The following is a 27,670-nucleotide window of genomic DNA, read 5'->3' on the forward strand; positions in this document are numbered from 1 at the left end:
TGAAATAAATCTGTCTCTTAACTATTATTTTGAAATGAACATATATGGATCTACTCTCACTGATTTAACACAGGAAATGTTTGGTAACATAAATTGTGTGGACTTAAAAGTTGTGTCTTTATGCCTTTGGCCCGGGTATAGGTTTCTTGCATTCTTACAAAATATGTTATGTAAATCCAAGTCAGGTTTTTAGGTGCTACTTTATTAGAAAAGTATAAACTTGTTGACATTTTTTATGAATAGTCATTTTGTTATAAAAACATTACAATCTTTTGCACATGAGTACTTACACGGCTGGAACACACAACCCTGTTGTCTGATAAGCAAACACACAACATCAGCTGCCACACTAATACTCAGTTGATCTTTGAAATACACGTTACAGCTCAAAATGGCACGGGAAAAGAATAATAATAATAATAATTAAAAAAAAACAACCCAAACACATCAAAACCCACAGAGATACTGCTGAGCAAAATTTTTCACCAGAGAAAAATCATTCCAAATGAACAAACGAAAAAAAACACACATCTTCAAATACACCTAGGGCAACTTCACCTTGATCCTCCTGTTCTTTTCATTTCTTTGTGAAATATTTACAACATTGCTCCAACATATATGACAGTGACTGTGTGCCAGACTCATAGACTGCAGTCTTTCTCCATGGGTTCAGGCCTCTTTTTACACTAATATTAATTCTCACGGGTGAAGGTTAACTCTTTTCTCTTTTTTTTCCCTTCAATTATTGAGGAACGTCACAAATAATGCTGTCTGCATTAGACATAAAAACCACTGTAGCGCACTATACTCACACCAGTTACCATCATTCGAATAGCATCAATAGAGTGTTTCATTAAATTATTCCAAATTATTATTATAATACAGTTGATTATTGTGCTGTAGGATGGTTTGGTGAAATTCCACCTATAGCATATGTCCCCCTAAAAGGTGTTCGAGCCAAATGCAGACATCCTGATTGGTGTTCATTTGGAGAAATGAAGAGAATTGTCTATGATTTATTCACTATGGCCAGTCACATTCTGCTTCCAGTTGTGTAATGTCAGATGTAGACAAAGTTCACCTTCAGTCATCAGTCCTGAAGCAAAACATTGTGCTCTCTCTTCAGCAGAGGAAAAGGCAATTAAATCAAATAAGCAACCGACAACAGCAAGAAATAAACCATTCTCAGACACCAGATAACTTGTTTTTTTCATCACCTTTTTTTCATTTGTATGTTTTTTTTTTTTAATACATGCATCTTTTTCAACAGGCAAAGTGCATTAACAGTATTAACAACGTAAAACATTATTGTACTGTATTGTACGGCAGTGGTGACTTTCATACACAGCCATTTAGGTGTTTATGTTATGAGCTAAAACAAGAAAAAAAGATAATACTATGAAAACAAATAAACTTAATAAAAAAATTCTGAAGGGCAAGGTCCAATGCCTAAAATCCTCTAAACTTTTTTGTATTACTTAGAGTAAAATAGTTCCATGTGCAACTAATTCAATTACCTTTATATATTTTTTGCTTTCCCTGAGCTTTTGCTTATTCTCTTTAGGATCTCTTTTTTAATTGCTACTATAATTATCATGAAATTCCTTTTAGCTCTGATTTTTCAAATAGACTCCCAAAAGGAGTCTATAATGTATTTAAGTGCTGGAAGAGGAAAATTTGCAGTATATGATTTTTTTCTGTGCTTTTGAATACGCTGACCAATATGCAGTTGTGTGATTCAGTGAATGGGAATACTCTTTTTATATCTCTATTTTATATTTATTTCCCATAGATTTCCCTTACAGAAATAGAGGCTTTATCACTAGAAAAATAGTGCCACATATTTTCCCAAAGCTTGTGGATGTGTTCATAAATAATTTAGATAAAGGCCTGTGTTCATTGTCAAGCTACAATACAAGGTCTGACAATAGTGGTATGAGCCAGACTTTCATTAATAGTTATATTTTGCTATTGGTTCGTCTCTAAAATATGGGGCTTGTTTTCCCACTGCTTCATTTTTTCTCTGTCAGTATACTCTAAAACATTGAGTATAAATACTCTGTGCCATTTTAGTATTCTTTCTGCTCAGTAGAGTTGTGCTCATTTTGTCCTTTCCTTTGGAATAAACATAAAATTAAACAAACGAAACCCGCAATTCCGATGGAAACTTAGATGAAAACTAATGCACAAGAAAGTGTACTATCAAAAACAGAATCCTGGAGGATACCTTGAACAGGCTTCCCCCTATATGGTGATATGTTGCGTGATTTGTGAACTGTAATGTCTGCTACTCTCAAAAGATATGTGATTAAGTGAAATAGGTTTTTTGTCTAAGTTGTTTCCTTGGTGTTATCACTTTTTTCTACCACACTTTCAAATCTCAAGCCAGAGGCAATTAATACTGATACACTGTGTTAGATATGAAGTGGTAGTGCAGTGTGTGTTTACCAAACTCATGTATGATGCAATAGCATCCCCACTGAATACATTAGCACAATATCTTCTGTAATGTTAGCCCCCTTTTCCAGACTGCTTCTCTAAGGCAATGTGTGGGGCTATTTGGGAACCATAGGGCTGAAATGTAAACATGATGTGTGAATGAGTGCAGGAAGAGTTGTTGCCTTGTCAATTCTCGTTCCCACTCAGCTATAAGATGGGGGTCTTTCCATTTGAGATTTAAGTTTGAGCCCTTACAGGCCAGTGACATACATTTCCATTCCGTCATTAAAAGTGAAGATGGTGGTGGTACTGGATGTAGTTGAGCCCTGCTTCAGGTCAGGGATGCTCTCGTAGAGATTCTCGCCTGGCAGCAAAAGTGCTTTGGCTGGCAGGTGCTGCATCTTGGGCGTATGCTGGGGAGGAGGCGGTGGCGGAGGTGGCTGGTGCTGTGGCTGCTGTGGCTTTCTCTTCTTGGGCCGGAGGGTTGCGCTGGCATTGGGTGGAGGCCTGTCTCGTTTCCATCCCCCACCTCCTCCACCTCCGCCTCCGCCAACCTCTGCAGCTTCATAAGACATGTCGCTCTCCTCTGCACCAATGGCTTCGTAACAGTGCTCTTCCACTGAGCCAGAGGGCATCCTTGAGCCTTTTGCTTCCTGTGGTGCCCATGTCTGTGGTTTCACTACCACATTAAAGCCACCATCACGTTCACCTCGGGCCAAGGTCCGATAGCCACCAATATCCCTAGGACCTGTGGGTGAGCCGGGCATGCCTCTTTTCTTCTTGCCTGGTTTGCAGACTTTAGAGTACATATCTGAGATCTGAAGAACAACACAGTAGATATGAGTTGCAATGAATGCCTTTGCCTTCATTAATCTATACCTCAACCTTTACATGACTATTTCTAGACTAGAAATAGTGAACTGTAACTATGACTATTTCTAAACTAATTAAATGAAAGCCTTGACACCTTAAAAGCTGTTTTATAGTGAAGAAGGGACTGAATAAAGAAACACTAACGTACCCCGGCTGCCATGTTTTCTCCCATGTGAGGGCTCAGAGGACCTATGTGCTTGGGCTGGTACATGATGTCATCATCTTCAGGAGGCTTCCATATATACTCCTCTCCATTTCCAATAAACACTGCCTCCTGATTAGACAATACAGAGAGTGAGTTCATATCATGTACAGACTGTATCTGATAAAATATCTACATTATTGATGCTTCAAATTGAATCTGAATCAAGACAATGTAGTGATGACATTTGTAAGGTCTGTCTGTCTGTCTGTCTGTCTGTCTGTCATAAGGACAGCAGCAACCAATTACAATTAGTGAAGCAGTACTGAATTCCAATGTTTAATGCATAATCTAGCTATAGTACATAGGACATAAATTCTGCAAATAAAAAAACATAATTATTAAGTCAGGGGATGGAAATACTCTCTATTGTATGATGTAACTGCTGTAAGTTGCTCTGACAAGCTTGTAGTTAAGGAGATTGGGTCAGCATTAAGGTTGCCAACCCACTGTGTTGGGAGACTCAGTTTGAGTAAACACAAGTCAAAACTTATTTCGATATGAGAACTGAGTGTTATGTGAATACTAAAGACCAGTCTAACACACCCGCACTTATTTTCACTATTACAGAGAAGCATTGTTGGAGACACTGGAAATACATGCATACATTTAAATGCCTTAAAAATATTACTGCTAAAGGTATAGTAATAATAATAATATTTAAAGTAACATTATGCATTTAACAAATCAGTTAATAAAACACAGTTTCCTTAAACACTCCAGTTCTTTAAATGAGACCTAAATTTTTCTGTAAAGGCTATATACAGTTTGGTGACAAAATAAATGGCAAACAGCAGATCTATTACGCTGTGGGGAATATTGTTTCCACTTGCCTCAAATGAACTTACATTCACTAATCACCTTTATACAGTATTATGAGGAAACACTTCTGTTCTAATAAGAGTAGTCTCTTCAGGGATGTCCCACTGCACAGGGCACGAGGAGTCACTAAATGATCTGCTAAAAATGATTTAAATCATATCTTATCTTACACGCCTTTACAGTCACTAGATCTCAAACCAATTGAGCAACTATAGGAGTGCCATTTTAGACAGCACTCTCCATTACTTTTATCAAAATGCTTATTGAGGTAATATTTTTTGTAAGAATGCTATTAATCCCTCCTGTGCAGCTCCAGAACCAACACCAAGACTCAATGAAGCCGTTTTTGTTGCTTGCAATGGCCCAACACCTTACTATGACACATGGTTTATACGTAAACTTGACACCCATTTGCAGTATACACTGATCAGGCATAACATTATGACCACCTGCCTAATATTGTCTTGGTCCCCCTTTTGCTGCCAAAACAGCCCTGACCCATCATGCACTGTGTATTATGACACCTTTCTATCAGAACCAGCATTAACTTCTTCAGCAATTTGAACAACAGTAGCTCGTCTGTTGGATCAGATCACATGGGCCAGCCTTCGCTCCCCACGTGCAACAATAAGCCTTGGCCGCCCATGACCCTGTCACCGGTTCACCACTGTTCCTTCCTTGGACCACTTTTGATAGATACTGACCACTGCAGACTGGGAACACCCCACGAGAGCTGCAGTTTTGGAGATGCTCTGATCCAGTCGTCTAGCCGTCACAATTTGGCCCTTGCCAAACTCACTCAAATCCTTACACTTGCCCATTTTTCCTGCTTCTAACACATCGACTTTGAGACAAAATGTTCACTTGCTGCCTAATATATCCCACCCACTAACAGGTTCCCTGATGAGGAAATAATCAGTGTTATTCACTTCACCTGGCACTGCTCATAATGTTATGCCTGATCAGTGTATATGCACTGTTAATCAAATATTTTTTAAAACCTCATTATGTTTTATTACAGTTTAATCACTATAGCTTCAAAGCCAAATAAAATGATAACGAAAATTGTAATTAAATAAAGAGACCTAAACCTTAGTAGAAGTTTACTGGCTGCTAGGGCAGTGGTAGCTCGGTGGTTAAGGTGAACAGCTACTTAAGCAAGGCCCTTAACCCTTAACTGCTCAGTCAGTTGTATAAATGAGATAAATGTAAGTTGCTCTGGATTAGGGCATCTGCCAAATGCTGTAAATCATAGAATATCCATAGAAAAAAAAACAGACATAGCAGGAAACAACTTTAAGACATGTGAGCTATATGTGTGTAACTAAAATAAATGTCTGATTAGAATAGACCTTCACAGTCATTTTGTAACATTTCTCAACTCACTAAACATGGAATTCGCATCCTGATCCTTGGATACATTTACAAATTTTAGAGTAAAAAATGCTCTATATGCCAATAATATCTTCTTCTTCTTCTGGCTTTTCCCTTCAGGGGTCACCACAACGAATCATCTCTCTCCACCTAGCCCTATCTTCTGCATCCTCAACACTTGCACCCACTAGCTTCATATCCTCATTTATTACATCCATATACCTCCTCTTTGGCCTTCCTCTTTGCCTCCTGCCTTCCAGCTCTATGTCCAACATTCTCCTACCAATATACTCACTCTCCCTCCTCTGAACATGTCTAAACCATCTTAATCTGGCCTCCCTAACTTTGTCCCCCAAACGTCAACATGAGCTGTCCCTCTGATGTACTCGTTCCTAATCCTGTCCAACCTGGTCACTCCCAAAGAGAACCTCAACATCTTCAGCTCTGCTACCTCTAGCTCTGACTCCTGTCTCTTCCTCAGTGACACTGTCTCTAAACCATTCAGCATGGCCGGTCTCTCCACTGTCTTGTACACCTTCCCCTTGGTTTTCGCTGATATTTTTCTCTCACACAGAACTCCCGACACCTTTCTCCACCCATTCCAACCTGCCTGCACTCACTTCTTTACCTCTTCTGTATGCCAATAATATAGTGTGTGTATATAGAGTATACACCATCAATGCTATGATAATCATATGATTTAGTTGGCTTTTTCTATGTCTACACATGCCCTATTAATAATTAATAGTTACCATCAAACGTTTCACCAACAAAAAAAGTGACCAGCTGAAAAAAAAATTGCAAAGATCTGGCATAAGCCTCTTGCATACAAACCATAAGTGGCAGCTTCTTCACTAATGAACCTATGTGAACATGTATCACTAAAGAAACATGTGCCCAATTTTTAAACAAATTTAATTTATGTTTAATATATAACAGTTTAATTCACATTCAGCTGGAGTAGATTAACCTGTGTAATCATTATTGTTAAACTTCTGAGATGCAGAGAGCTAGTTTGAAACATGTCCTCTAATGGAGTGTTAAGGTCAGTGCAATCCATCTGGCTTTCCCCCTGCTGACTGTCTAGCTCATCTATAACCACTCAGTGGATCTAATGACATAAAGCTTAATGAGTTTCCCCAACCTGGCAGTGTTGAGGGAACAATTGGCCATACTTTGCAGTTTAATTCACATTCCCATGAGCACAAAATAGAAAAGTGAGTAGTACAGCGTACTAGATTAGCTTATTTTTCACTCTAATTATTTATGAAGTTTATTTTTGTGGCAATTCTGTACAATATATGTTCAGTGAAGTATTTTATTTTACATTTTATAATACTCCTGTCATAGACGCAATGTAAAGCACTCAGATGTGATCATCTGTCCAAGCTGTAATGTATACGCTCTACATCTGAATATTTATGGCAAGATTACTGGCTTTTGTTGAATGAGAAAATATATTTTGTATCAACAGGAAGTCGCTAGACGTCTATGACCTGAATTTAAATGACGCAAATACAGGCATTGCATATGGGTTTCTGTGTATTGCGTCATCTAAATGGCATATGGCTTCTGGGTATGCCTCAGCAGGAATGCCAAATGGACAAGAACGAGTGTCAGGAGTTTTCACAGAAGTGTGTAATTAGAAAAGATGGGACAAAACTACATGTACTCTCACTACAGTTCTTGAGTATACGGTTCAATGTAATGTAAGGTCCTTTTTTATTAAAAAAATAATAATCTAATTAAATCACAGTGTTTTTACTGGACTCTTTTTTCAATAATTAAATATTAAACTTCACTACCCTTATTTTAATCACTGACATTAACAATAAAATTATACATTATAATAAATTATATATTCAAGACTAGTATGCTAGGTAAACAAAAAAACTGCAAAAAAATAAATCTGACAAACAAAATCATGTGTCCCTCAAAAACAGGTGAAATTGGTGACAGATGAGCATTCCTCGTCCAGTTTATCAGGCTTCTCCGCTTTTAAATGCTTCAAAAGAAACAGAGTGATAATAAAGGGCAAAGTATGCATGCCATCCAGTGGAGATGTTGGCATTTCAAAACTCGATATCTAACATATAGAACTGTACTGGTAAGCTAACATCTAGCAAGCTACTGAAACCTCAGCAGCATTTGGCTCATTAACCTATCAACCTAAGTTCGCATTTCTTTAATAATTAAGGTTGTGTTATGGCTATTCTACAATGAAAAATAAAACAGAATAAAAGACTTTTTCAGACTGGTTGAGTCAGTTGTAGACATGTGAAAATGTGTAAAGGAATTCAGCTTAATTAGTAACCAAATGACTTAACTATCAGTCTGATTTTAACCTGAGTAATTACTTTTAATTAGCATTTAATTAATTTACTTTTATTAATCAGTTATTACTACTTTTGCTCAAGTCTTTTGTATTCTTCCCACTGCTAGTAATTAGAGAGCATGTTTGACACATTTTCTTTTCCTTCTTATGCTACCTTAGATGAACTGATACTGTAAATTTATACATATTAAAATGAGTGTAAGCAAGCTAGTAAATTGACTATTATTTAGGTTTAAAAATCACAGAGACACAATGCACATAATTAAATAACCATCATCATTATGATCATCATCATCGTTATTATTTTTTGCGATACTGGCTCATCTCCCTCAGTGTGAAACCAATAACCTGTTTCATCACCTACCTTTGGAAAGAAAGGAAGATTGAAAGCCTCCACATTCTTACGCGGCAACTTCTGACTGTGTGGGTGTGGTGGGGGCGGAGCTGGATGACTAGGTGGAGCATGCCGAATCTCTCCACTACTGTGCCGCTGCACTTGCCCAAGCCCCTCCTCTGTCTCAGTGCCATTATCCCTCTTCTGGGCAGCTTTGTCGACCTTGCGAACTTTTCTGATACACGCATACTCAGCTGTTTCTGGAGGCTGTGGGGGCGGGTTCATTACTTGAGGGAGGGTCTCAGGCTCAGGAATCCCACCATCCAGGCTGTCCCCATCCGGATCAGGTGGGGCTGGGGTATTGGCGGGAACAGCTGGGGGAGCTGGGGTGTCTGTCTCTCCGGCCCGTCCCCTGAGTGCTGCCTCAGGACAGCGAGTAGGTGACGAACGGCGCCCCACCTCAGCGTATGTGTGCTCTCTATCCTCTCCTGAGGGCACCTGGGGCACCTGGCGGCCTTGTGAGGTTCGTAGGTCTGAGTTGGAGCGACGGCTTGGCAGAAGGAGCAGGTCCATGCTGGCTGGACGGTTCTTCTTGGAGGATTCTGAAGATTGAAGATCAATTTAAGCTCTATAGATTATGGAATATGTAGTACGTATATCAAAAAAGGAACAGAAAATTGTGGGCTAAACTGCAGAGGCAAAGGCGGCACAGACGGCGCCAACCCTCACAAAGTGAAAAAAACATCTACGGGTGGCTCTACTACAAAAGAACAGAGAAAAGAATTGTATCCCGAAATGAAACTTATACCATCCCGCATGCTCCGACTCTACATCCGAATTTGAGGCGGTTCTGCGGCCTCGGTAACACTATCAAGCAGTGTGAGAAGCGAATGTACATACTTTTGCCATTGCAGTTGAGTCTGTTCATCTCATGGAGCTTGGTGTCTGACTTACTGATGCAGCGCAGCTTTGACTGCCGCAATATGTTCTAAAAAAACAGAGACCATTATCACCATATAGCCTAATATGACTTTTAGAACATAGTTTGAGTTAAAGGTCATTATTAAAGAAGAGTAAAAAGTAGAAAGCAGATCAAGATAAAACTTCTACTATAAAGACCACAGTCTATTTGTATAAGTGGAATATATTTGTACTGTAAATATTTGCAAAGCAAAATCATTAATGTGTGTGGAGCATAAAGGTGGCACTTGACAGGTGAGAACACTGTTGTTTTTTATCTAAACAGTCATATGCTTCAATGCATCTTTAACAAAAGGTCATATTTAGAGTTGGGTTCTGCAGGTGTGCTGAGAAAATAATAAAACATATTGGTGTTCAGACCTAATTATCTCTGGACTTCAAGACTGCTAAACAGTTAAAGGCACAGAGCAGTGGTTGTCCTAAACATCAACAAGTTTCAGTAATGTACTAGTGTGACCTTGAGAGCATTTCTGTGCTGTATAACATCCATTATCTGCGATTCACTGTGTCCTAACAACAAATCCACATGTAAATATACAGAAAAATAATGGAATGGGATTTAAATAATAAAATATAAATTATTTAATTAGTTTATTCTTTCATCTTTAACAACCGCAATAGTTGTGGTTCATCATGACTCTAGGCCATTGCAGGGCACCATGAACACTCATATTCACACATTCATTCTCACCATTTTTAGCATAGTCAATCCATTTATCATCATGATTTTGGAAGTGGGAGGAAACTGCAAAGCAGGAGACCCAGGTAGACCACACAAAACTCCACACAGACAGTATATTGAGCCAAGGATCAAACTGTGGGCCTCAGCGCTGTGAAACAGCAACACAACCCCTTGGACAATTCATTACTATGAGCATGAATACATTTTTAATATATTAAACTACTATTAGATTTGCTTTCATACAAATCATTTTGGAAGCAACAAATTATCAGCTTTAAATGAGTGATCTAGATACAGTCGAGAAGCTCCTTGTCCATCAACTCTAAACTCAGATTCATGAACTAAATTTCAATACCCTGAATGGGTCACCCAAAACATCACACGCTACCTGAGTAATGAAATGATCTATAAATAAGCTGCCTATTTACATAGCCATGTTTGTATGCAGCCATCAATGTCCAGATCCCAATCTTCTCACCTGTCAGTGCAGTCTAAAGGCAGACATAACAAGGAAATAGTTTTATGTCAACTGGGAAAATTAGAGATGGTCACCATGTCCATGAGTCTGTGCTTTCTCTCTTCACCAGTACCATTGTGACTCTTCCCCTTCCTGTTAAACACACAATGAGCACAAAACACACTTATTATACGTCAGCCTCTTTCGATCATTATGGTTCATGGATCACAATTAGATTGAGAACCATTTGCCCACTTCAAACTCATTTAACCTGGTCAGTTTATGCTTCTTAGATATGTGGTGTATCGTATTGTGACATGGTTTAAGTTCATTACGGTTAAACTTCCAGGTTTGTTGTGCAAGATAAACAATAAATGGAAGGGATTTTGGTTTAGAGAGATTTTCCTTTTGTGATATCTGGCTAAAATAAACATCTAAATAAAACATAAATATTTTGGGTGATTTGAATATGTTTTAAATGTGACTTGGGTACAGTTGTATTTTATATTAGATTGTACAGAATTATATACAATCCTAAAATTCAAGACGCATAAAACAACCAAGCATAACCAGTGTTTGTATCTCAAGACAGGAAAAGGTTTCAGGCCAACAATGTAAAATCTGACTCTAAATTGATTGAATTTTGCAGTCATTTATTGGCAACCAGTTTGCCGAATAAGTACTCTAATCATATTTACAGTAAAGTAATGCAATATCTTACATAGTATAAAGTATCACATAGTCCAGTATATTTGCGACTTTTAGCGACTTACAAAAGCTGACTTATAACTGTTGTAGGAAACAACTGCTGATATCTGTGTGTAAGGTTTAATTGCAGCTGAGTGAAATATACCATATGATTTAGCTGAAGACTTCACTTTTATGGGTCTTGGTCAAGGGCCCAGCTATAACAGTTAAGCAGTAATGGGATTTGAACATAGAACATCCTGTGCTGCAAGTCAAGGCCTTAACAACTGAGCCACCTTACATTGACTTTTGCCACTTTTACCACTAAATAAACTTAAAAGATTAATGAAATTAATAAAATAAAAGATTAATGCATCAACAAAAACTACTTGGTCAGTTGTGCTGGCTCAGTGGTTAAATCCCTGTACCTCCAAACCACTATGGTTGGGTCCTTGGGCAAGACCCTTAACAGTGAAGTGTTCAGCTAAAGCATATAAGCATATTTTAATTAGCTGCAGTATAGCCTTACACACAGATATCATTTATCATGATTATTATACTGCATACACTGGTCAGCCATAATATTAAAACCGCCTGCCTAATGTAGCCCCCCCCTTGTGTCAACAAAACAGCTCTGACCTATCGAGGCCTGGACTCCACAAGACCTCTGAAGGTGTGCTGTGTAATCTCGCATCAAGATTCTCTATGGATCAGACTTGTTTGTCCAGCACATACCACAGATGCTTAGTTGTATTGAGATCTGGGTAATCTGGAGTCATCACCTAGAACTCTTTATTATGGTCCTCAAACCATCCCTGAATATTTTTTGCAGTGTGGCAGGAAGTATTATCCTGCTGAAAGAGGCCAATACTGTTTCCAAGAACGGGTGGACTTGGTCTGAACCAGTGTTTAGGTAAATGGTTCATGTCAAAGTAACATCCACGTGGATGTTCTTAGAAGAATGCTGCTCAGAGCATCATCTGTCTAGCCATCACAATTTGGCCTCTGTCTAAGTTACTCATATGCTTACATTCAACCATTTTTCCGCTTGGAGAACTGACTGTTATGACTGTACATTGCTGCATAATATATCCCACCCCTTTGACAGGTGACCACTCTAACAAGATTATGATTGTTATTCACTTCACCTGTCATTAGTTTTTATATTATGGCTGATTGGTGTATATACATCTTTAAAGCTCACATTAGGATCAAACCCTAATATTAACTATACCAATGCCTTCTGGTCAAAGCTCTGGAGCTTCACATTCTTGCCCAAAACTGCTTTTTCACAATTTTTTTTTCCCTTCCAAAACAACATTGAGCAGGAATATGTTTACTGTCAATGGAAGAACAACTGTTAAATGTCTGAATTCCCTCTGAATTCCCCTCTCCCATTAGAAACGACTGTGGGAATCAAGGGTAAAGCTCCAGATTCCAAAGACTAGACTTGAAGATTTCTCATCAAGTAGGCAGAAAAAAAACACATCTATAATTCATTAGATAAACTGTAGCTTACTGCTGTATTCTATCATAGTCCATTCGGAGATGCCATATCCATATGGCCTCTGCTTAACAATATCAACTAGCCAGTGCTTCATATTTATAGAGGGTTTACTTCACTTTTTGTAAATTATTGTAATATAAATGTAGTTTCAAACAATTTGATTGGAAGAATAGGGAAAGGTATGCAAAGATTGCAGAGCTTTTCTAAGAAGAATCAAAGCTGTAATTGCTGGCCAAGTATTTAATAAATGTTTAGGCATGTCAGTTTTCAATTTTAAGTAACATTGCAAAAAATTTCAAAAAGTTGGATGATTCATGGACAAAAAAATCCAACTGAAAGCATTTTAACACTTAATATATAACAAATGCAAAAAAATGAAGGGGGCTGAATACTTTCTGAACCCACTGTGTTTGTGAATATGGGTGTGTGTTTGTGTGTTCCATCTTTCGCTCACCTGTGGCAGCCCACACAAAGCACGACAATCAAGATGGTGACGACGAAGGCCGAGGCAGCAGCGATGGCCCCGAGCAGCAACACTTTGCCGTAGGGGGGAGCAGTGAAGTTCACCCCGTCCTGCATCGAGGCCATGTGAGAGTGCTAACACACGCTCGCTCGTACACTCCCACTCTCTGCCACGGGCACACACACAGGCAAAAACCGGGTATAGACTTCACAGGATCTGAGGAACAAAGGAGAGGAAGGCAAGTAGTAAGCTCTTCTTTCGGGCACATTTGTTCCATTTAGATCAAACAGCAACATCCATCCGAATCCTTGCATGTGAGAGAGGAGAGGAATCCCAGATCCATCTATCTCCCTTTGTCTCACACTTACTGTCATTTTCCCCCTATTGGCTGTCAGTCAGCCCCTGGCTGACACTATTATCCTCAGCTCCACAGTTCAGAGGGGAGATTTGATCTTTTCATGCTGACATATTCACAACCATCAGGCACCAAACCTGCCAATATATATGACTGCTTCTGCTGCCTGAAAAATGATGCTTACCTATTATAATGCAGACTCTGCACTTCCAAGCACAATCCTTGGGCAAGATGGTGGAAAATTAGATTCAAAGTTAGAATCAGAACTTACCAAACAATATGAAGAACCCTATGCTATACTTAGCCTATGTTAATTTCAGTGCACACACTACTGGAAACATTCAAGGCATGAAGGAGCAATGTATAGTCCATTGCCATATGTTGTTATTTGCTATCATTATTATTTTTTAGAATTATATAAAATGACATTAGCTATTACTAATATAAGAAAATACATTCAAAGTTTTTTTTTCCCAAAAGCAGTGTTACTGATCTACTTTACAATAACACCTACTTTATCTACTTTACTCTACTTTAGCTTTACTTCTGTGAACAATGTGCAGTACAATGTATGACACAGTACCATTTAAATTAGATGTTGTAAAAAATATTAAAAATGCACTGAAACTTCATTGGGCATCAAAATCCGATCTAAATATTTTCCGTTATAATAGTTTAACCCAGAATATTAACACTTTTCTCTAATAAGCAGATGTATTTACATGGCTGTTAATTATCGCTGACTATGACTTTCATTTGTGAAAATCAGCAAGATCAGAGGATTCATAGCTATAAACACACAGCAGCAGAAACACTTGAATAATCAAAAAAGGATGGAAGAGGAGGAGTCATGGGAGTCTAATGTCAGCAGCTGTCTAGTGGATGTCTGATGGCACAATTTATTATGTCTAATAATTTAATGGATTTAATTAATATTGTATTACATATGAGTTATAGTTGAATTAAATTATAATAGCGGAGATCAACTCTGCCTGCTGTTCACATTGTTCCAAGATGTCGGAGCTTGACTTCTGTTCATTTCAGTCTAATTTAACCCTTGATAGTACTGTTCAACAAATAGCGACGTGACCACATTAATCTCATGTTATTAACATGACATCAGTTTTCATTGAGTTAGCATACATTACAATGGAAATAAAAAGCCATTCAAACCATTTTAATCTACAAAATGCATTAGTGTGTTAGTTTCTGATCAATTCTTAAATTAAAAACTGCTTCAAAGAAGACTATTTTGGACCATGCAACATACCTTGGGTGTTATTCATGCATCCATCACTATCTTCGTAACACTTTGTTCAACATATAGAGTAAAGCCCATAATACATGATCATTCTCAAGTACTTCACTTCTATTGTTCCTTTCCTCCACTTTTACCACTGCATACACTACAATGCCTGGGTATCCATGACCCAGACATATAACCTCATCTCTCAATCTATGCCTTCATAGAATCTCATCATCCCACCAACACTCTTTAGCCCACCGCAATACCATCCCCTCTTGCCACAAGAGCCACCTTCTTAGCAGGGGACATCGCTGAGTGGTGAACTAGCTTTTCTTATAGTACTCCTATTTTTCTTCTAAGCTCATAGTGTCTCCCTGTGCCTTTTTCACACCAGCTGGAGATCTCAATGAATGGTCCTGAATAAGATTAGAGTTCTGAATGGGACATTTGGCTCATAATTCCATGTACAGGCTTTTTATTCATGATTATGAGCCTTAACATCACCCAAGTACCAGTAATAGCAATATGAGTGTTAGAAAATATCACACGACAGCTCTTGACTGAAAATAACATGAAGTGTGTGTAGGAGTGTGTGTGTGTGGGGGGGGGGATGCTTGCTTTGTGTGACTGACTGCTTGTTTGTTTATTCATCACAGTTTAATTTGGCAGTGTAGAGATGTCGAAATCAAAATTAGCATGTTTTAATCGCCTGGCTCATTTTCCGTAGTATCAAAGTGAGCTATGAGTCATGACAAAGACTAAAAATGGTGTTGCACATAGGCAGGTCTTCTTGCTGTGAAGAGATGTCAAAAAACATAGAGGGAAAAAACTTTTCTTTTAATCTCCTTGTTCTCGGAGGGAATAAAACTGTTGTTAGTTTGATGGGTTTTTCACAGACAAGTAAACACACGGGACATTCTGTCTCAAATGCAGCAGATGCCTTCTGCACCCATGATGAACTCCGCAAGATGGCTACTTAAGATTTACCTCCATGATATACAACAAATCATATCATTACCAAGCGATCAATAGCAGAAACCTTACTAGAACAACTATACAACCAACCTCAGAAAATAGATTCCCTGATACATCCACTAAAGGGTCACAGGGAGAATTCAGTATAATTATACTCCATCCTCTAAGCAGTCATCCATCTTCTAAACATCCTATATACAGCAAGTCAATGGCAGATACAGCTTTAAAATGCTTGATTGCGAAACAGCATTCTGGTAACACAGTCTCATTTCTTCAACCAAATGGACAATGTGAATGTGTTTTAAAAGAAGCCAGAGAATACTCCACAGTGCAATATCATCTCATTAAACCTTAAAACTACAAGTAAGCAATCCTGCTGTAAATATTACCTATATATCTTCTCTCACAAATACGAAACTCTCTTCTACATTCTGTCAAAATGCAACACTCGATCTCCTCGTTTCTCCCTTTAATTTTCTGCTTAGTATTAGACACTATTGTAAGATGAGCTGTCTTTTCCCACAGTTGTTTATCTCTCTTACTGACTGACTGGGCTAGAAAGGGTGAATACAGGTCTTATACATTTAATTATACAACTCATGGACAGAGCAAACTTTTTTTCACATATCTGCAATAGATTGCAAAAAAAAAACAAAAAAAAAAAACAGACTCTTCTTCATGGTTTATATTATATTCCTAACATGATATACTGTATAAAGGTATAAACAAGATTATGGATATTATTATTAATAGACATTGTGAAATTGGGACCTTATTTGGCCTGTTTCTGTTTCTTTACAGCCTACTGTATTACTATTACTATTACTGAGCAGAAATAGTAATAATGAGAAAAAGAAATAAGAAAATTACGCTTGGGAGACAGTCTTGCACTTGGTTTTTTTCATCACTCAGTTCTAGTTCCTGTCTTGTTTAAGGAAAAAAGTCTATTTGTTTCTGTATGAAAATGCAAATGCTTATGTGTGGAGAGCCAATCAGATTTTTATTTTGCGCTTTATTTATTGTTTTTTGCCTCCTTTTTTTTTTTTTTTTGACTTGATTTGGGTAGGGGTTGTCTAATGATATTTTTTGTCATTTTAACCAGGGTCAAAGCCCAACACTTTGACCAGGTTCTGTGAGGAGCTTAAGATGTTCAGGGTATTCAGAAAAGTTCTCCTGCCTTAATAAATACAGACTAATTCAGAGAGGAAGACTTTCAATTTTGTCATAAGCAAACTCAGCCTTTTGCTGCTGATCCAAAGATGTCATCAGGCTGCTAGGTTGAAACATGTGTAAGGATGTTTTGACTTTTTTAAGGTGCTTATACTAGGAGTGGTAGAGTTACTGCTTTACACTCTTTGAAACGTGCAGGACAGGTAGGAGTTACCCTGAAATCTCCTCAAACACCTGTGTCTTCTCAGTGATGACAGTCAGCCAACTGGCGTCCGCTCTACTGCCCTACTGATTCGTATAATCCCTCACTTTAACACTTTTGCTCATGCAAACAAAATTGTGAAACTCTCATCCCTCTTAACCAAATCTCTTTTTTCCATTGCCTGTCCACCTCACTTGCCATCTCTAACACTCTCTCTTCCATTCTCTCTCTTTTGTCCCTTAGAAAAAACACTTGTCACTGCAGTGTAACATTCAGGGTAATCAGCTTGTGTTTCAGGGCACACAACAATACTCTGAAAAACCTAACACACAAAAAAACCCACATCTGCACTAAAAGGGCTCAGGTGGTTCCTTATAAAGCTCTAATCCTCACCCTCACAGAGCAGTGCATCATTCAAATATGCCTGAAGACATCACTCTTAGCCAGACCTCAGCATAGGCTGGCATGGCCTCTGAGGAGAGAATAAAATTTTGGTGTCTCAAGTCACAATATTATCTTCAGCTGGCAGTACATTTTATTTTCAGTATGCATATCTAAGACCTCACAGTAGTACTGTATTTCTCGATGGCCTAATTAACCAGCAAATAGCCATTTTTCCCTACAGCTTAATTGCATAGTCACAGTCAGGGATGATCTAGAATCATGTGCCTGCTGTGTTGTCTCTACTTTTAGCTTTCTTTTCACTCCAGAAAAAGAATGGTCTAATCCATTAAAGCGAGACGGGACATTTACATGTTTGAAATATGAACAATTATTTAAGCAGGATCAGCCATTCTGTTCATTTATAATTCATATGATGACACAACAACGGATTATTCATGCACTGAAAACAGCTGATTCATAACCTGTAAGGAGGCTTGAGTGGCTTTTATGTAAAAGAATGCTCTGTGAATGAAAAAATCACATACCAACATTTCCAAGAGAAAAGCAAGTGCATTGAAAATGCAACAATAAGATTGTAGAATTTCATGTAGAGTCTACAAAACTGGAAAGTCAAGGCCAATTAAATTGATTTTGCCGTAGAGAAAAGACGTTTGGGTTTGAAATAAAAAGATGAAGACTAGAAGAGTGTTTAGAATTTCACCCTTAATTTCATGTTATTTATATATGTGTATTAACCCAGCATAGAACATCAGACACTTCATCAGTATCAGTTCACCTAAAATTTAGGTGATCATACTGGAACATGTGACTGACTTGTTTTTTGTTACCCAAACGTATTCTGTTAGACTGACTGTTAAATAAATAATAGCTCTTAACATGTACTCTCGTTTTTTCCTGTCAGTTTCACCTGTGAAGATTGCATTTGTTGTTGAAAAGGATAAGCCATCATGAATATCAGAATGCTGTCTATGGGAGAAAAGCAAGCCGTTTTAAAGCTGACAAAAAATGGAAAATCAATCAGAAGCACTGGGCATAGCCATTAGAGCAATTTGGAATATCCGGAAAAAAAACACTGGTGTACTGAGCAACAGACGCCAAACTAGTTGGCCAAGGAAAACAACAACAGCTGATGACAGAAACATTATGAGAGCTGTGAAAAAAACAACAGTGACATCACCAACAACCTCCACAGTGCAGGGGTGAAGGTATCACAAGCCACTGTTCAAAGAAGACTACTGAGAGCAGAAATATAGCATCCATAATACAACACGTAAACCACTCACCAGCAGCAAGACTCAGAAGGCCAGATTGGAATTCAGAAAGAAACACGGATTTGAGCCACAAAAATTCTTGAACCAAAATTAATCTCTACCAGAATTATGGAAAGACTGAAGTGTAGAGGTAGAAAGGATCTGCTTATGTCCAATATATACAAGCTCATCTGTGAAATAGGGTGGACTTTATAGTGGGGAAAATTGAATGGTCTTAGACTGGCCAACTCAATCACTAGACTTTAACCCAATTGAGCAGCATTTCACCTCCTGAAGGGAGAAACACAATAAAACAAACAACTGAAAGAATTCACAGTAGAAGCCTGGAAAAGCATCACAACGTATAACAAATGAATTGGCCGTGCTGTTCCAATAGTTTTGGAGGGGACTGTGCATGCAATACTGCATTTATGACTGCGATGCCAAGCAAATCAGACTGTAGTAATTATACAGTATACAGTATATTGATATCTTTTCAGGATTATATATTTCATGAAGGAAAAGTAAAGGAATACAATGCTTTTTCAGAAAGCAGCATTTATAATAGATGAAATACACTGATTGTTTAAAGGGTTAAAGAACATTTTCCACAGCTTCCCCATTGTGAGGGCTTTGCTTTGTCTCTTCTCTAATGCCCCAGTGATGAAAATATGTGATGAAAATAATCAGCTTTAAAGTGTGGCGGTGGAGGTTGGGGCTGGGGGATGGTGGATGGTAGCATGATACAAAAAAAATTCTATGATAGGGCTGTCCCAACATTATGGTTATGCCTTTAGTCACAAAGATCAGACAGTTACCTCACCAGTGACTTTATGAAAAAAGCAATTAAAATGTATTTGTACCTCATCATTTTTTGTCTGGCTGCAAGTTCCCCAAAACCTTTTAAAAAAAAATCATACTCCAGCAACCTTTATTTCTCTATGCAGAGGATGCAGACTGTACTGAAAATAATTTCCCTACTATTGTAGCTTCTATAGTAAACATTGTGACTCTGCTGCCACTCCTAGCAGTATTCAGAGGATTCAGAGGAATGTGAAAAGGTGAAACCACATCATCCCAAGTACATGATAACCATATCATCAATAAATCAAAAAATAAAAATAAATAAACACATCAATAAACTCAGTCAGCCTGAGTACATACCCTATATTGCCAAAGGTTTTGAGACACCCCTCCAAATCACTGAATTCAGGTGTTGTTTTTCAGGGGTTGGGTTTGGCCCCTTAGTTCCAATGAAATGAATTCTTAATGCTTCAGCATACCAAGACATTTTGGACAATTTCATGCTCGCAACTTTGTGGGAACAGTTTGTGAATGGCTCTTTCCTGTTCCAACATGACTGCACACCAGTGCACAAAGCAAGGTCTATAAAGACATGGATGAGTGAGTTTGGTGTGGAGGAACTTGACTGGCCTGCACAGAGTCCTGACCTCAACCAGACAGAACACCTTTGGGATGAATTAGAGAGGAGACTGCTCTTGACCTCTCGTCCAACGTCAGTGCCTGACCTCACAAATGTGTTTCTAGAATAATGGTCAAAGAATTCCCATAAACACACTCCCAAACCTTGTGGAAAGCCTTCCCAGAAGAGTTAAAGCTGTTAAAGCTGCATAGGGCGAGTTTTGGCATCACAGTTTTGGCCTGGCTCGCAGTCTCCGCTCTAATTCATCCCAAAGGTGTTCTACTGGGTTGAAGTGCAGGCCAGTCAAGTTCCTCCACACCAAACTTGCTCATCCATGTCTTTATGGACCTTGTTTTATGCACTGGTATGCAGTCAGCTGCTTCAATTATGGTAAAGCTTGGGTAAAACGATGACTTTGTCACATTCATATAAAACATACAATGGATATAAAATACAGTATCAACACTCCCATTTTAAAATGTCAGATTTTTTTAAACAAAAAATGAAACCATGATAAAATCATGTCAGAAACATTTCAGGAAAAAAAATCATAACAACCTGGTTGCATAAGTGTGCACACTCTTTTATAATTGGAGGTGTGGCTCTGTTCTGAATAACCCAATTACATTAAGTCTCATGTTTAAAAGTAATTTCTATACAGCTGCCATCTAATTAACCCCAACGTTTCTATAGAATTGTCTTTTTGATTTCATGCCAGCAAAGAGCTTACAAGACATGCATAGTATCTCACATTTTGACAAAGAAAATGACATATCAATGCAGCCTACTGACGTAGTAAATAATTTGCATAACTTGCTATAAAGTTAGCTTTTGTTTAGTTTCAATTACCTAATGCTTTACTTATATTCAACAGGATTAAAATGAAACCTGGCCAACTGGCTTATGACCTGGCCAACTGGCTTGTCATTGTACAATGTGCGTGCCTAAATGCCTTTACTATAACTAAAAGAGTTAATTTATATGTTGTTTTGTTTAGTTGTGGATAGAATCTTACGTGGCTACTAGCTTACTGTTAAATGTAATAAAAATAGCAGAAAGTAGCAAAATTAAGCTCACATATGCTTACGTGAAAAATCATGGATATTTTGGAAAATGAGGTAAATTCCCACCTCTTTACATATTCAAAGAGGATGACAAAAATGCTGTACTGCATCAATAGCACAACCTACAATAAAGATATAAGGGATGAATAAACCTCCAAATAACATTTCTGTGATCTGGCAACTGTGGAAGAATATTTGCTTAAAATGTTACTCCGTCATACTGGTATATTGGTACACCATTAATACACTCTCAAGAAGACACCCAGAACCATTAAGGCTTTCAAACTGAAACAATAAGGTCACTAGCACATAACTCAAGTCCCTTTATTGTTAATGTACCACAGCAGAAATCAGATCACATAACAACGACAAACTTTCATCACAGATTCAGATTTGAGCTCCCATTTCTATTGCCAATTACTACCCTAGAGAGAGAAATAGAGAAAGAGAGATGGAGCAATGGAGAAATTGCATATTTTAATTACTGCAAAGGCCTAGATTTTAGAAAAAGAAAGAAGCTGGCATGTCAGTCCCCCAAGCCCAGTGATCTCGCTGCACTGTTCCTCTTTTTTCCTCCTTTTTCTATGGAGTCCAATTTCATGTGGGAATAAATAAAATAAATAACTGAACAGCAATAGTTGGCAAAATGTGACAGCAGCGACCCCATCCTTCAATACATCTTTAGAGATACAATTTCCAAAGAATCTCTCCGACATCCATTATTTGTCTGCTACTTTCCATGGGGCAATGGTTAAATTATAACATCTTTATATCCGTTTCAGGGGGCACTTCTGAAGAAGCCTGAGACAACAGCAACACACTGTATCATCAGTCCCTGGCCTTTGTCACTGTCAGCCATGTCTAATTTTGTCATGCTTGTGCGGTCTTGGCTGCATACTGTTGCTAGTTGTTCTAATCTATGTACCCTGCACCATGGCAAATTGCAATCAGTGAACAATCATCAAGCACATTTGACAGCTTATTCAGCATGTTAGACTTGTTGCTGTTATCTCAGGCAAATATCTACCTGCACCAATTCTGTACACTCAGTTATAGAAAGTGGTTTCTATGCGTTACAGTTGACCTTAAAATGAAATGGAGTGACAGTAATCAGGCCTCCCATGTTCTGGCTGATGTTTCCATAGCTAGCTAACTCACTTATATTACTTATTACTGAGTTTGTACTTTTATGTGTATTATCCCTTTACTGAACAACTAAATAAATTAAATTCTGATATAATAAATTAAATAAATTAATAATAAATTAAATTCACAACAACATAAATCTCCTTGACTTCATGACCACACAGCTTTCCTTGGCCAGAGATTAAAAAAAAATCCTTACTGGTTACTTACATTTGTATTTAAACCTTAAAAGGTTTCATCTCATTAAAATGCTTCAATATGCTGGAGTAAGCAAAGACAGTCTTCTTTGTCTCCTAAGAGTCCATTAACTCTATCTACTTTGAAAAAGCATGTTGAGGTAAAGTTCGCTAATTTGCTAACATTAAGGGGTAAATCGTCAATAGTTAACTAAGACTGTTTTCTTTGCTAATACCAGGTTCGACTAGTATCACTTACAGTAAGGAGCAAGTCAGTTCTAGATACTGGAAATTATTATTTATTCAGGTATATTTTATTTTTTATTCACTGGTAAGCTGTGTAGTGTTAATCATTCATATGAACAGGAAAAGTAATGCAAGTTAGTTTTCAAATGAAATACACAATTCTCACATTTAACTGATTATTGATTAGACACATTATCTTTACATTCATTTAAGTCTAATTTCTCAGTAAATTATACACCATATTACTTGCTCTCTGACTCCCCAAGAACTAAAATATTTCACATATCTTGTTGCTGACTTATGGTTACTACTATTGTATAATAATTTGATCAAATTATACAATTATCTTCCAGGAATGCTGTAATATTTAGCAGAAGACGTTACATGAGCAATGTGTCTCTTTATGTTTAATGTATACTGTATGTGTGGCATACAGGGGAAAACCTGTCAGCTAACTTCAGAAATGACAGTCTAAAACAACTCAGTTTTATGCCAAACCTTTTTTTTTTGCTTTCTGCTTACAGTATACTTTAATACCCCTGTGTCAAAATCTAATAAATATATATCACTAAAGCGATGGAACTCTTTTTATTTAATTTATAATCTTGCCTATCTGCAAAGATCATATGGGATAAGGAGCCAGTTGTAATAACTGCCTAAAGATATCGGAAACCTCACTAGCTGAAGTGTGCTTTAGTGAATATAAGGCTTTTATCTGTGTTTTGGACATAAGCCTATTCAATTTAATTCCTCATCAGATGCCGCCTGTCAAATTGTCCGCAATGCACCTGCGCCATCCCACTGTAACCAAGAAAGCACTTACACACTCTGCACAGAAGACAAAGAACAAATGACCTAATGGAAATATGGGAAATACAGGCAACAGAATTAATGATTTTACTATAGAATAACAAGCAAGGAAAGAACAGTTTACATACTTTTTACCTCAGATAATAATACAGAAACTGATGTAGACATATTTCAGTTCATGGAAGCCCACTGAATCAGTTAAATACCTGGCACCCAGGTATTTACTGTATAATGCACACTATGTCTGCTGAAGACATTGCAACAATAGAAGTCTACTTTTATTGGATGGACTATAGAATCACAAGTGATTCCCCATCTTTTAGGCCCTTAAGATCACCCAAACCACAGGAGTCAGGAAGCCCAGACATCCCTGCAATGGCTGTATGAATTATGAAACATATCCACACATGCATTTACACAATATTTTTAAAAATCAGTTCTTATGAACTCCCTTGTCCAAAGATAAAACAGAATGAGAGAATACTCACATAGAATGTCACATCAAACATCCAAGCTGGACTGAGCATGTGACCATGGCTGCAAAACCATCTTTAAATATCCCTGAAAAGGAACATGCAAAGAATCAAATAATTATTGCTGTCTTTTCATATACAAATGCATACACACAAGTGAACCTGCATTTTTCTTATTTCCGGGCATCATTCATCAGTCAGACACCATGTTTGCTTGTCTGCTCCATGTTAAATAAAGAGAGGCCTCATGGAAAGTTCCATCACAATGCAGCTTCACTCGTGGATTGAACACACCGCTTATCACCCAGCTGCAGGTAATAAATGAGCTCTTGCTGGTGAGGCAGAAAAATTGGTTTATACATATAGTGGCAGTGATATTTAGCAGTTTACTTGAAAATGAAGGGAGGATACTTTATTCCATATTGTGCTTCCAGGAAAGTCTAAAGATTAAACCCTTTTCTCACATCTGATGATTCTTTCTGATACTCTTTTAGGATGTGTATGTGCTTGACTGCTTTCATGTGTGCAATCTAAATGTCATTCAAATAGCCAGCTGCTTTAGTCAAGTCTGTCAGGCCTAAGAGCTTCCTGACTGTAATTATAGTGTTTCAGTAAATGCAAGGGCACAGTTCAGGAATCCATTCATGAATTTATGTCTCAGGAATGTCAGAGTATCCCTAAATATGCAGACAGAGGAAAAGGTGCCGATTCCCGCTGGGAGGCAGTAGAACAAAGCATCAGAATGATTAATCAGATTTCAGCTATGTTTTCCCCCCATCTCCATGTTGTTCAATTAACACGTATAATTGTTGTCCTCATCTGGGCGTTGGACCAGGGCATTGGACCCCTCTGGGATTTTGTGCTTGTGTCATTAATATTTATTAATTAACACATGTTCTGTACTGGTCTACCTTCTTCTTTACATAAACAAACATGCATGCTGACTTTTCTTTACTGTCATAGACTGATGCCGACTTAATCCTCGGAGAGACCTCTTTGAGAAAGGTTTTTACAATGAAAATAGTAGTTTGTATTCATTTAACAGCCAGCCTTGTTTTTAAGGACGCAACATTACTCATCCATCTTGTTACCGTATGCTGAAATGCACACAAAATAGACACATGATATCACACTGACATCTCTGTCATCAACAGGCTATATCGTTTTCTATATATTTTTTTTTCCTATGGTAAGAAAAAGCCCTTTCCCTCCATTCCTCATCAATATAGCCTACTGAAAGCTTATCTGATTGAGCAGCCTGGCTCCAGGGCTTTCTGGCTCCTTCAAAGCACTCTGTCCTCTTCTCTATTAGCTCTTGTATGGGCTTTAAATATGCAAAACGGGCTCTGATTTGAGCACTTAAAGACCCACGCCCACATTTTACATCTGCTTGTCTCCATCCTTGGCCTTGCACATGACCCTAGCGTGTCTCATCCTCCGCCAGTCGCTCTGTGTTGGACTGCGGTGCTTCACTCACCTCCAAACAGGTCAGAGTTAAACCCCTGAATTGCTCTATATGGTCTCCATATAGCATGCATAAATCATTATTGCAGACACACAGGCCACACAGTTTTTGTCTCAAAAAAATGTCGTGTCTCCCTTGCGCTCGGCAAATAAGCTCAAAGTCAAAATGTCCGCGCGGTGCAGACTCGTCGCCAGCTATCACAGAAAAACAGAAAGCGGGTTTCCGTCGCTTCACAGACTACAAATTAAAGTCATTGCATGAATGGCGCTTTTGCGTTATCTGATTGCGCCGACAAGCCTAATACACAACTGAAACGGTTTCACAGAATGGCAAAACGTCCCCGCCTCGTTTGCTTTCACATCAAAGGTCGCCTCGGTAAAAATCGGTTAATTGGTCGCAGCATCACAAAGACCGATGCGGATACACACGTGTGTGCGTCTCCTTTTCAGTCTAATACCAGTGCATGCCCTTTAATGCACTAACCGATATACTAACCTACTAATCATTTGATTGCACAAATATTTATTTGCTGTATATCACATGTGATGTAGTAAACGCAAAAGCATTCGACGTTTGACATGTGCAAGGGGCAATGAGCGCGAGACGAAGGCATCATCCGAAACAGACAGGCATGTATTAAAGAGCGGCTTAGCCCTGCGTACTCACTCAGGTTAGGTGTTCCGGGGTCAGCGTTAGCTTCTTTCTCTCTGTCTTTCTCTCAGTATGCAGCTGAACTGTTGGGACTCGCGGTCGCAGCCCCGTGCGCATAATCAGTGCTCCGCGCGTGTTGTTACAGAAAGCTCGCGCGCGCCGCGGCGACCAACATCCGCATCATCACCGCCTTCTCTCCGCACCGCCATTATTCTGGCGTCTGGCTTTAGCACCTCTGGCAAGGGAAGGCTTGACTTGCTCGCAGTTTTGGATGGGCGAATGTTGAAAAAAATAATAATAAAACGTCCTCGTCTCTCCGGCTCTCGGTTGCGCGTGTGACAGCAGCGCGGCGCTCGAACAATCCTTTACATGCGCCACCTAGTGGCACATAGGAGGTAGGCAGGGATTATACATGGACAGATGTGTAAAAAAAAATCCGCTTACAATATGAACTATATATTATCTCTGGGAACATACAAAGTTGCTCAGTTGCCTCTATTCCACGGTCATTTGCAGTGATCATAATATTTAGATGATACACGAACGACATACAGAGATTCTGACATTTCATGCATGGACAGGTTAGAGGGCAAAAGAACCACACCCATGTCTCTTCCAGCTCCAAGAATGATACCAGTCGTTGTTTCTGATATTACTTGTTGTGCTGCATCACATCCTGTGTTTGTGACTGAACTGAGTAGAGCTTGCCAGTTTGCTGACTCACTGCTGCTCATTTGTGCTGTGGGAACACTACCTTGTTGTGTGTCCTGTAGGGCATGTTATGGTACACAGGGGGGCAGAGTAGTCTCTGTGAATATGATGGTGATCAAGCATCATGCCGGTAAGGTGAAGGACCGTGAGCTTGAACATAAAAAAAAAGCTGTGGGAAGCAGGTGTGTTTGTGTGTGTGTGTGTGTACTCCTCCAGATGGACAGAACTGTGGAAGAAGTCAGCCACATATAAATAGAAATATGACTGTTTTCATAATTACAGCCTAGATCCCTGTAATTAATAGTAAACAAAAAAATAGTTATAGACAATAGACAAATAGACAAATTACAGTCAGTTCATTATGGACAACAGCAAATTAGTTGTTTATAATTTGTAATATTTATATTACTGAAATTGTCAGACCACCTTCAAAATGAACTTCTAATTAAAGTAAATTATATGCAGTATATTTTGTTTTATTAAACACAGAATACAATGATCAGAGATCATCCAAAATATACTAAGCAGTGTGACTCTGTGGTACTTTGGATGGTCAGGAAATATTGAATATTCAAGATTATGTACTATGTCTAAGGCACTAATTAAAATTAAGCACATTTTTAATATTGACCATGTACAGCTTCTTTGTACGAAAGGTCAGATTTTCCCTGAGTCTTATCCCTTCCACTAAAGCACTTGTTTCATTTCACTATGTACTGCGTCAGCTATATGTGGTTGAAATGACA

The 27,670-nt window shown here is 38.3% G+C and overlaps 1 protein-coding gene across 2 annotated transcripts; it reads right to left on the reverse strand.

The window, feature by feature from the left end:
* Positions 1-26,587, reverse strand: si:dkey-70p6.1 (uncharacterized protein LOC570575 homolog). 2 transcript variants are annotated; one of them, XM_058388909.1, is made up of 8 exons: positions 26,229-26,587; positions 24,113-24,185; positions 13,148-13,372; positions 10,595-10,652; positions 9,280-9,367; positions 8,410-8,981; positions 3,461-3,586; positions 1-3,257 (listed from the first exon to the last, which is right to left on the reverse strand). In XM_058388909.1, exons 3-8 carry the CDS (start codon positions 13,279-13,281, stop codon positions 2,691-2,693), a joined length of 1,545 nt encoding a protein of 514 aa, XP_058244892.1. In that variant the 5' UTR covers positions 13,282-13,372; positions 24,113-24,185; positions 26,229-26,587; the 3' UTR covers positions 1-2,690. The 2 variants fall into 2 exon arrangements, with proteins under 2 accessions (XP_058244892.1, XP_058244894.1); XM_058388911.1 differs by having other exon boundaries at positions 9,334-9,367; positions 26,229-26,586.
* Positions 26,588-27,670: the final 1,083 nt, after the last annotated feature.

The sequence above is a fragment of the Hemibagrus wyckioides genome, linkage group LG05, assembly GCF_019097595.1.
Source record: "Hemibagrus wyckioides isolate EC202008001 linkage group LG05, SWU_Hwy_1.0, whole genome shotgun sequence".
NCBI classification, from domain to species: domain Eukaryota; kingdom Metazoa; phylum Chordata; class Actinopteri; order Siluriformes; family Bagridae; genus Hemibagrus; species Hemibagrus wyckioides.